The sequence below is a fragment of the Mixophyes fleayi genome, chromosome 2, assembly GCF_038048845.1.
Source record: "Mixophyes fleayi isolate aMixFle1 chromosome 2, aMixFle1.hap1, whole genome shotgun sequence".
NCBI classification, from domain to species: domain Eukaryota; kingdom Metazoa; phylum Chordata; class Amphibia; order Anura; family Limnodynastidae; genus Mixophyes; species Mixophyes fleayi.
In genome coordinates this window covers 171,317,535-171,329,586 of record NC_134403.1, presented here as the reverse complement: position 1 = coordinate 171,329,586, position 12,052 = coordinate 171,317,535, and the positions used below count along the sequence as shown (strand labels likewise).

The following is a 12,052-nucleotide window of genomic DNA, read 5'->3' as shown; positions in this document are numbered from 1 at the left end:
GGTGGTGCCCTGATCCCGCAGCTGAATCAACTTTAGGAGACGGACCTTTCGCTTGCTGGATGTTCTTGGGCGCCCTGAAGGCTTCTTCACAACTATTGAACTTCTCTCCTTGAAGTTCTTGATGATCCGATAAATCGTTGATTTAGGTGCAATCTTACCAGCAGCAATATCCTTGCCTGTGAAGCCCTTTTTGTACAAAGTAATGATAACTGTACGTGTTTCCTTACAGCTAACCATGGTTAACAGAGAAAGAACAATGATTTCAAGCACCACCTCCTTTTAAAGCTTCCAGTCTGTTATTCTAACTCAATCAGCATGACAGAGTGATCTCCAGCCTTGTCCTCGCCAACACTCTCACCTGTGAATCACTGACCTGATGTCAGCTGGTCCTTTTGTGGCAGGGTTGAAATGCAGTGTAAATGTTTTTTTTGGGATAAAGTTCATTGTCATGGCAAAGAGGGACTTGGAAATTAATTGCAATTCATCTGATCACTCAATGACATTCTGAAGTATATGCAAATTGCCATCATAAAAATTGAGGTATCAGACTTGGTGAAAAATAATATTTGTGTCATTCTCAAAACTTCTGTCCATGACTGTACTGTAGTATGTATCACTAGTCATTAACAATAGTATATTACTGAGCTAAATAATATACCTGAAATCAGTGACAATAAACAGTATATTGTTCACTTAAAAGGTGCACAGTAGAGTGGTACATTTCTATCAAACAATATAAAGACAATTATGCTATCTATACCCTTTTGTTTGACAAATAACTTTGTATTTTGGGTTTTGGCAGCAGATCTATTAACCAGAATGCTTGAGGCATTGGGCTTTCAGGATAAGTGTTTTATTCTGGAATTGAAATCACTATGAATAACTTAAAGTACATTTGCAAATGACTGTTCTTTCCTCCTTAAATTGTTTAGCAGTGTTCCTCACAGAGTACAGAGAGGCAGTCTGTTATAATGTTGTTGCGTATGATAGTAACAGCAATAATTATTTACCTTTTACTTTTAATTATGTGGAACTTTCTTGCTAAAATGTTTTCTGGACAAATGATCCAATACTGAAAACTTAGTACAATGATACCTATATTTAGATACATGCGGATAAGAATTACAATTACAAAACTATGCTGCTGCTGAGCCAGCCCTTTGTTGTCGGGGAACGGCAACCTTATTGATTTGCAACTTGACTTCTATGATGGATGACTAAATAACTTTTATTAAATTGCATACTGCTCTTATATGGTAATATGGTATGGTAAGCAAGAAATGTTCTATAACGTGGGATACATATCTGAAATGCATATTTGCATTAAATGTTAATAGAATGAGACAAACATATTAAAAAAGATTAGCCATCCACTCATGCTAGTGATAGAGAGAGTCATACAGCATATAAATCATAGTTGCCTACTCTCCTAGAATGTCCCAGAGACTCACAAAATTTTGGTAGTTGCCTCGGACTCCTGGGAGAGTATGGCATCATCACGCATCCTGCCCTGTTCGTTGGTGAAGTGGGTGGGGCTAATTCTGCCATCCTGACCAAGCCCTCTGCTGTAATTGGACAAAATTGGTATGGCCTAGCAGAGGGATGGTGCCTAAAGATGCGACTCGCAGGGAAATCTCCCTTACTGGATCTCCCAAGTAGGCAAGTATGATATAAATACAATGGGCCTTGTTTAGTGTTAGAAGCAAAGATTTTTTTTTTTACTTTGACAAAACTATGTTGCACTGCAGAGGGGGAAACACTTTGTGTGGACAGATTTGCAGTTGGGAGGGGCTGTGCCCAGCTCAACTGTAAATTGCAGCGTAAAATAAAGCTGTCCAGTATTTTATGCTACATGCAAACGCAGCCAGTATTTTCTATCCATGTAAAAATACAAATAAATGTATTTTAACTCTTGCGTTGCATTTTGATTTCTCCAGGAGCGCATTTGTTTTGCTGAAAAAGTGCTGCATTTTTAAAGACAATTTTTCTACTTAATGGAGCACTGAACACCAACATTTTAATTTCCAGTAACACACCATGAAGGTGCAGCAATAACTTGGATTTCCACTGCTGTCTTTTTACATGTATTACATCTGCAGTCCACTCCACTACAGATAGCTAAAGAACCTATAATATCTTCAGAAAGGTTTCTGGATCTGGTCATTTTCTGATTGAGAAAGCTGAGCCTACAGTAATTTGAACTGTTATGACATCACTGGCCCTGCTCTTCTTAATCTGAACGACTGTCACTCTCTAGTTGCCTGTTTAGTACCAGAAGCATCACAATCGTAATAAGGCAACCTGCTGCAGAAGAATGAGAGAGAACATGGTGGACATATTTTTTTAAGTATAAACACTCCAATTATTTCATATATATTATTCAGTTCAGTAATGAAGAACCTTTAATATATATTAATGTAAAATAATGTTTTTTCTTGATCTTTAAAGAGCTCTTTGTTACCAGGTAAACCATATCCTGTCCTATGGGACAGCGTTTGACATGAGTGCTTTTTTATACTTTCCTAAATCTCTGTAGGCAGCATTTAAAATGCAGTTCCAAATCGTAGGTTGCTTGTGTGACATCGTACTTAAACTTCATTGCTTTCTGTGCAGTTTAAACCATGCTTGCCAACTCTCCCTGAATGTCAGGGAGACTCCCTGAAATAGGGGTGATCTCCCTCACTCCCTGTAGAGTCTGGTGTTCTCTCTGATGCTGAGCCAGTACAAGATGTGGCTGGCTCCGCCATCTGTGGCAGGATGACACAGATCAGAAATTGTGTCCTATGTCCATGTATTGATGCCTATGGAGGTGACCAAGATTTAACCAAAGACTGACAGGTAAGACAACATGACTTCAGTAATGGAGAAAGAAATGTTAAAGACACTTCAGTCTCTAGAGATTCATTAGCTGCTTTTCTTTAACGCATAGTTGCCTACTCTCCTGGAATGTCTGGGAGACTCCCGCATTTCTGGGAAACCTCCCGGGAGAGCAGGGCAACCTCCCGGTTCTCGCCCCCACAATAGATAAGTGGTGGGGGGCTTGGCTTAATGATGCAAACATTGTGTCATCTTATCCCCGCCCCCTGCTATAATTGGCCAAAATTGTGACAATTGTTTAGGGGTGGGGCTAAACTGATGCAATTTGTCAAGCCCCGCCCCCGCATGTCAACCTCCCCCGGGATCTCCCTGAAACCAACAAGGAAAAGTTGGCAAGTATGTTTTAAACACAGTGCAAATAGTGCCCATGTGACACCACCATATAAGTGAATTCCTTATGTACATGTGTGTAGTCTGCATGTTGAGTGATTGCTTTCATGAATGGACTATTAGTACAAAGAGTTTACAGCTATGCATAACAAATGGATTGAGTAATGTTTGTTTGTACAATGTATTGAGAAAATTATTAATGTATTTGATCTGTTTATGTGTACAAAGAATGTAGATTGAATAGCACAGTTGTTGCTAATATAAAAATAAATACATATAAAATGAAGTTGGATAAGCAAAATGTACACATAATCCAGTCAGGGCCGGTGCTAGGGTCCATGGCGCCCTAGGCATTTTGAAAAAATCGGCGCCCCTTACCACACCACCGCCGCCTCTCTGCTCCATCTCCTCCCCTCCACTCACTGACACTAGTGAGTGGAGGGGAGGAGACGGAGCAGAGAGGCGGCGGTGGTGAGCAATAGCCTCTCCCCCCTCCCCCGTGCATCTGAATGCTGTGCGGTGGCCGTGACAGGTATGGTCAGCGGTCGCCGCACAGTTTTAAAGTAATTTACATTCTTGTGGCGCCCTCCAGAACCCGGCGCCCTAGGCAAGTGCCTAACCTTGCCTAATGGGAGCGCCGGGCCTGAATCCAGTTACATGTTAATAAGGCTGGGTGCACACTACAGGGTTTTCAGCCGAATATCGGGCCAATCACGTGATAAATGAGCGTTCAGCCCAATATCGCATTAGCGTGTATGCTGCAACAATGAACAATTATGGTTCCAAAGCACATCATATCGTTTCATTAGATTATTAAACCGGACTAAAATTTTGTTCAATGATGGAACTATTTTGTGCGGATTCTGCAGTGAGTATGCATTCAAGACAGGCAATGTCCATAGATCTTACGATCATTTCAGCTGATGGTTGTGACAGATGAAGAGCACAGATCTATAGGTAAATCCAGGGTCGGACTGGCCCGCCGGTGGACCGGACTATCCACCGGTAGGCCCCGACCCTGAATCGCTCCCCTCTTCGTTGGTGGGGGGAGCTAGAAACTTTAATAGTAAAAAAAAAACAAAAAAAAACAACTCACGTGACCGCAGCGCCGGCTCCGTTCGCACTGAATGGCGGGCGTGATGACATCACGCCCGATGTTCAGTGAGGAGCGCCGGCAAGACAGAGGAGAAGAAAAGGAAGAAGCAGATAGAAAAGGTAAGTGATAGTGGAGCATGGAACAGAAATAGGAGTATGGAACAGAGAAGGGGGAACATGGAACAGAGAAGGGGGAGCATGGAACAGAGAAGGGGGAGCATGGAACAGAAATAGGAGCATGGAACAGAGAAGGGGGAGCATGGAACAGAAATAGGAGCATGGAACAGAGAAGGGGGAGCATGGAACAGAAATAGGAGTATGGAACAGAGAAGGGGGAACATGGAACAGAGAAGGGGGAACATGGAACAGAGAAGGGGGAGCATAGAACAGAAATAGGAGCATGGAACAGAGAAGGGGGAGCATGGAACAGAAATAGGAGCATGGAACAGAGAAGGGGGAGCATGGAACAGAGAAGGGGGAGCATGGAACAGAGAAGGGGGAGCATAGAACAGAAATAGGAGTATGGAACAGAGAAGGGGGAACATGGAACAGAAATAGGAGCATGGAACTGAGAAGGGGGAGCATGGAACAGAGAAGGGGGAGCATGGAACAGAAATGGGAGCATGGAACAGAGAAGGGGGAGCATGGCAGAGTGAAAGGGGAGCATGGCAGAGTGAAGGGGGAGCATGGCAGAGTGAAGGGGGAGCACAGACAGTATGGCAGTGTGTGAAGGGGAGCCAGGAGAAGGGTGGAGCAAAAGCAGCATGGAGGGTGCAGTGTGATTATAAGGAGGCACATCATGGTGATGAAGGGGCGCAGTAATGTGTGTGTGATGGCACAACGGGCTTGTGGCAATGTAATGTGTGTGTGGTAGGTGGTGGCTAAATAATAGGTGCTATTTTTTTTGTAGGGTGAAGATGGGGCAATTTAATTTTATAGTGGGGACTATTAATTTAAGATGGGGTGGTTTGGGCGCTATAAATTGAATGTGGGGCTGAGTTTGAGGAGCATGAGGTATATTTATTAAATGTGAATATGAATTATTTAATAGCTGTGACGGATGCAGGAAATAGGTATATTTATTATATGTAAATGTGATTAATTTATTGCAGGGGCTGTCTGTTGGGAGGGAAATAGGTTTATTAAATGGGAATACTATTACTTTTATGTTAGGGGCTGGAGGAAGTCCTGAGTATTAAATGTGGGTTCTATTGATTCAACACCGGGGCTGGTTGGAATTTTCTAAATGTACCCATTATTTTTTCCAAATAGGACCCCTCAACATTCCAGGATCCAGACAAGCCGCAGCTAAAGAAACCAGCAGCCACAAGTAGTGACAAGAACAGGTAGGACAGTCTGTCAAATGTTCTGAGTCTAGTGCAGGCTTGGCTAACCTGTGGCACTCCAGGTTTTGTGAAACTGCAAGTCCCAGCATACCCTTCCAGCAATAGGCTGCTATATATTGGTAAAGCATGCTGAGGCTTGTAGTTTCACAACACCTGGAGTGCCACAGGTTAGTCAAGCCTGGTCTAGTGGGATAATCCCGATTTTTGGTGACTGTTCTGCCCAATCTAAGGTGCAGATCAAGACTGTACTCTTTATACACACTGCATTCTTTATATACTACACTATTGTGCTAGCTGTCCTTTGTGGGCTGACCACTCCCCCTCTAGTGTCAGGTCTCGCCTCTTTGATGGTTGGCCACACCCCCTCTGGTGGGCCCCTAGTGTTGCTGTCCCCTGGTGGGCCCTTCATGCCCCAGTCCGACACTGGGTAAATCGTGTAAAATGTGCTTAGTGTGTACACTTCAATCAGCATGCTGATCGGTACTTGATTTTTTTTCAGTTGTTGGTAAAAGCTTTAAGGATATCGCATCAGGAGAAATTTTGTATTGTGTGTACCCAGCCTAAGTCTTGGAATAATTTTAAAAATTGGCACAAAATTAAGAAAAAAATGTTGCTCCCTCTCTCCATTGTGCACATGGCTAAGGGAATTATGGTTAATTTATTTTCTATTTTACTTTAAAAAGTGTCCTTTCTATCAAGCAATCTCACTCTGCAAAATGCACTGGTCTGTTTAAGTAAGTGCTATTGTGCCGACTCCGTACTTATCACTTCACTTCACACAACTCCTCCGAACCGCCAGTAGAGATGTCTGCTCTTGCAATAGGATCCAATTACATTACTGTATGCCCTCATATATATTTTGTAGTTGGTAGGATGAAATATGCCATAGTGGTCCAGTGGGGGAGCCCTTTCATGAACAGGACATTTAATGGGTTCAATTTCAATAAATACTTAATAGCCTCTCCACTCTCCACCTTAAAAGGCAATTATTTAATGATTCACGTTAGTAATCTGCCCTGCAAGATTCACAACAGGAAACCACAACAGTACATAGTGGACAAATTCCACCGGTGATATTAAATTCTGCCACTTGGCATAGAAAAACTGTAGCCAATCATTCTGTTACACTTTGTTGCTGTGCCAAATGCTTGTTCAGCTTTGGTCTTGTTTAGCTCTATAATGCTTGTAACAAACAAAACACTGAAATCAGCAATGATTCATTTGTATTACAAACCATACTTATCATGTGTTTACACATTACAAACAAACGTTAGTATTGTTCTAATTACTGTTAGACTCTATTATCTCCGGCAATTATTTACACTCTATGGTAATATACACAAAATATAAACGACTTTTGTTGCACAAATTTCCATATTGTATAATCATTATCCTGCAGCTGGTTTACCCAGCATAGTGCTAGGAGTATTATAACTTGTAATCTTTCAAGATTTGTCAAGTGTGTGTGTGTGAGATGATGTCACATAGGAATATTGAAAGAGGACCGATAATCTTTTATGGGGGAAAAAGTTGGCTGTACTTTGTGTGATAGAGAGGTGTGTTTGACACCACAATTGTATTGCTTCAGTTTGATGGGAGTCTGGCATCTCTACTGTGTGCTGTTCAGAGACCCTGCTATTTAACTCTCAGTCTGTGGCTTCCAGCTTGCCTCCGCTCACCTTCTCACGACATTGCCGTTGTCACATGCATCCCTGTCCTTAATCGCACAATCACACAAGCACACAGGGAATTGCTTGCCACAATATCAGCAAACATATCTCCTGAAGTAATTTGTGCTTCCCTCCCACTAAAATCAGGAGATGAAGATTGAAAACATCAAAGCGTGCTCTGACACTAGTCAAATGGACCTTAAATAAGAACAAATCTGTTTACAGATTATACCTCTGCCTATGCCCCAATCTAAGGACCTGACCAAGGCTTCCATTTCTGTGAAAAATAAACCCTGGGTACATATATTATATGAAGATTGTAATCCATTCTGACCAAATGTGTTAATCTAGGTGTATCATGATGCCTGTTTTACTACAATTCAGTTACGTATTTTAATAATCAGAACAATATGGGAGTGCTAGTTGGGAAGCAGGGGAGGGCTGGCAAATTTTAGCCCGAGGGGCAAGACTTGACTCAGCAGCCTATTAGGAACATTTTAAAGGAAAGAAAATGCAGGTGGCCCTGTGACCCAGCCCACTATGGGACCAGCCCCGGAGGAAGATGCTCCCCTGCCCCCTAGCCCAGCCTGCCCCTGATGAAAAGGACTATTTCTTAATGTTATATTAGTATATGTGAACAGAGTATTTAAATTCCATTATACCCCATTAGACAAACTATATTTATCATTACCACATGTTGTCTTACATTGCACTTTATTAACATGCAAGTAATGACAGATAGGCATGGGATAGATAGATAGATAGATAGATAGATAGATAGATAGATAGATAGATAGATAGATATGAGATAGATAGATATGAGATAGATAGATAGATAGATAGATATGAAATAGATAGATAGATAGATAGATAGATAGATAGATAGATAGATAGATAGATATGAAATAGATAGATAGATAGATAGATAGATAGATAGATAGAGTATTAATAAATGTGAATATACAGTACCTTCCTTAGAGCTGGTGCTGCCAGTAACACCACTTCCAGCTGACGATCTCCCCACTGGGCTGGAATGTTTAGCTCCCCTCCCTGGGATTTTAAGTCCACTTGGTTTCAGCATATTTGTGACAATTGCTTCAACTTATTAGCAGTTTCACCTCTTCAGTCAGATTCTTCTTACATTTAACCGTTAGGCTTCTGTGTACTGAAAGCGGCTTTCCATGTTTAAATACCTAAAATACAGATTTCACATTATTTGTACAGTACATTTTTAAGTGAACTAACAAGACGCTTAATAGTAATGCTCTATCATTCAATATTTTATTTTGTCACTGCAATTATTACTTATTCTTATAAGATATGTTTTTGCTAATCCGCTCTTCATGAACTTGCTTACACCAATACATATCTTGCAACATTCCAGTTTACAAAATAGGGGCAAATTAGTCCACGCCCCATCCTCCAAGCCACACCCTGTCCTGCCCCAAAACCACCCCTTATTAGTTCATACCCCGCGTATTTCATGACGAGTCGCTTCTCTTTTTCAAATGAGACTGTTAGAAGTATGCCAATAGAACAGTTCCATCTGTAGTGTCATTTCTTGGAAACTTAAAACTTACATGAAAGGTTACCTTACTGTAAATCGCACCAGTAAGAAAACATAGTTCTTCACTTTTGTCATATTGCTAGACTTCAGAGACTATCTGAATTACAATGCAAACTATTTACTTTATATTTTCTTTTTTATACAGTATTTATAAAACATAAAAAAAGCATAAGCCTTTCACTCTGTGTGAAACTATTTAGAAAAATGTGTGACTACATTAGTTACCAATGCAAACTAAAACAAACAGTAAAAGGAATTTGGTCGTAAAGTAAAGGTGTTATTTGAATTCTAAAATTTTGACCTTGACCAATGACAAAGGTCCCTATTTGAACGGTTGTGATTTCGACATTTTCCATCTAATGGTTTTATCCCATGCTATATAGTAATAGATTACATCTGGTCTAAGAAATCAAATTAGGTTTTGCTGCTGTCGCTGAAAGATCAAGACACGCACATGGTGGACAGTTGATAGATAGGACAATTTTCTTGATTGACAGCAAGGCTTTTCTCCCTTAGCCTCTGAGTAACAATGTTTACTTTGCTTATTGTAATATAAATGTGAATTTTTGTTTACTTTATTTAAATTAACTTACAGTCATTGCTACTTTACATTGTAATAGGAAAGTTCACACACAACTAAAATATCAGCCTTTAAATGAAAAAAGAGAAGAACTTCACAACCCTACACTGTCTCAAATTTTGTTGTGATATTTCTTTGTAAATTATTGCAGTCAGGACCTCTCTTTTGTATAAAGAAGTTTTATTTATAAACAAAGATTAAAAAAACAGTAACAATAGGATATAACATTCAAAACAACATTTTTTTATATATATATATATATATATATATATATATATATATATGTATATATATATATACAACTTAACCCGTGCATGATACTCATGCATTCTAGTCAAATCAAGCTACTTAAGGTCTTAAAAAGGTTCTTGTCATGCATTTGGACCTAGCCCAGGCCTCCTCAGGGGAAGATTGTTACTTCCCGACGCAAGCGGCCTTTTTAATGTGTGTTCATGAGGTAAAATTACCTCACGGAAATGAGTTTGACCCCTCAACTCGTAAATTTAGCCTTTACTACCCCTCCCACGGGGGGAAGGGGGGATGATGGAAGTTAACTGACTTGACTATTCTAATTTTTTTGTTAAATAATGTCAGTATACCAAATTTCAGGTCGATTGGATGAGCCCTTTCTGAGAAAATAGTTTTTTCCACACACACACTAACGCACGCCTCTACACATGTGTGTTCATGAGGTAAAATTACCTCACGAAAATGAGTTTGAGCCCTACCAAATTTCAGCCCTTTTTGAAATTTTTTTCCCACACACACTAAGAATTTAGTAGGTCAGTGTATAACTCTGCCCAGCAGGTGGCGCTGCAACTTGGTTTTTTTTTTTCTCACACACACAGACAGACAGACGCCACTAAGCATTTATATATTAGATATATACACAACTATGTGCTTGGATGTTTATCTTACAAAGCCACAGCCTGAGTCTGTAAACATCTGTCCAGAAAACCATAAATTGCTGACCTCTCTTTTGGCTTTACTGACAGGTGAAATATTAACTAAATTTACAGACATCTGGCAACCCTGCATTATATTTACATTATGGGCTTCATGTAGAGTTGGGTGATATTTCTGTCTAAAAAGCAGACGGAAATTGCGTCCCCAAAAAAAGACTCCTCTTACACAGATATGTTGTGATGGATACATGTAAGCTGATGGCCATCAGTATCGGTTGGTAACTTACACTAGTGACGGAGAACCTGCAAGTTTCCCATCTCCTAAAAGGCACCTGTGCATCAGATTGTCAGTCTACGTAAACTGCATTTGCTCCAATACACCCTTACTCGTCCTCACCCTGCCCCGTTATGGCTCTTCAATTGCAAGGTTCTGCAAGCAGCCACAGGCGTAAGATGTGACTCAGTCTACATATGTCCACAACAGTATTTACCGCTTTGTGGGCATGTGCAGATGCAAAAAAGCGTATTATATGCTGAAAGCAATATATGCGCCCAACTCTACATGAGCGCCTGTATTTATATGCACTGATCTCTACATCCAAAGTATTGTTAATCTCAGTTATTCTAATATGTAATTTTCTTCTATCCTATTTGACTCCACCTCACCCAGTTTTTCAAGCCGATCAATATTATTGGTTATAAATATATTCTTTTTTGCAAGTGGGGAAATAGTTTCTAATTGTTCTGTACAAGTCTAGATTAAACATCACTTATATTTTGCGCTCACAGAAGCATAAACATTGATACAGATACAAACTGACTTTTCCATCCAACACATGCTATTACAGGTTACAATACCTGCTATTAAAAACATCAACACTCAACATACTAAAATTATAATACTAAGAGGCTGAAAGCTGTAGAAACATGCACTGGATGGCAAAAAAAGTCATGCAATTCAGAGAAATGACAGTCCTCACATCCAAAGCTGGATAAGGGCAAATAAATGTTTACAAAATGAAAAAAATAAAAAATAAAAACCCATTTATATGACTTATAAAATAGTTACATACATAATAAAAGATTAGACCTTCATTATTCACTTGCTAATTTACTATAATCATCACATTACTGATCATTTACTTGATGTTTCCAGGAGAATTTCACAGTGACTGCACTGACAAAACCTGACAACACAGCATGTGTTATCTTCGCTCTACAAAAATATGAAGACTCCAATGTATGATTAGATATATCTGATATAATCAGTTCCAAACCTTATATCACACGTGGCAGACAGTAGACAGTTGCATAATGGAATGCTTAGTGCATACAAAGGGAGAGAGGGTGAGGCTGCAAATGATAACTGCCAAATCTGCCAGGCTAATAACTGATGGGAGTAAGGAATGTGCTGAAATCTCATCTCCAAATACTGGGGAATGAGGCTTACTATATTGCAGTCCAATCATAAATTTATATTATTTTTACATATCCCTGACAATATGCTCATCGTTTGTGAGCCATAGTGTGAATTTAAGACTTAGGAGAGGAAATCAAGATTACATTTTGATGCAGAAAGCACTCAGAAATAACATGCATTGCACATTTTTTCCAAACAAGATAATTTGTTAGTGGTAGTGGCCTGTTAATCCTAAAAATTATAAGCAAGGGCCAAGTCTGTA

The 12,052-nt window shown here is 39.9% G+C and overlaps 1 protein-coding gene across 2 annotated transcripts in view; it reads right to left on the bottom strand.

Annotated features, from left to right (window-relative positions):
• CLIP2 (CAP-Gly domain containing linker protein 2) overlaps window positions 1-12,052 on the bottom strand; it is a 124,955-nt gene that overhangs the window by 52,917 nt on the left and 59,986 nt on the right. For both annotated transcript variants that reach the window (XM_075194989.1, XM_075194990.1), the window contains exon 2: window positions 8,288-8,511. In XM_075194989.1, coding sequence (XP_075051090.1) covers window positions 8,288-8,399 — 112 coding nt within the window. In that variant the 5' untranslated portion in view covers window positions 8,400-8,511. The remainder of the gene's footprint in view (window positions 1-8,287; window positions 8,512-12,052) is intronic.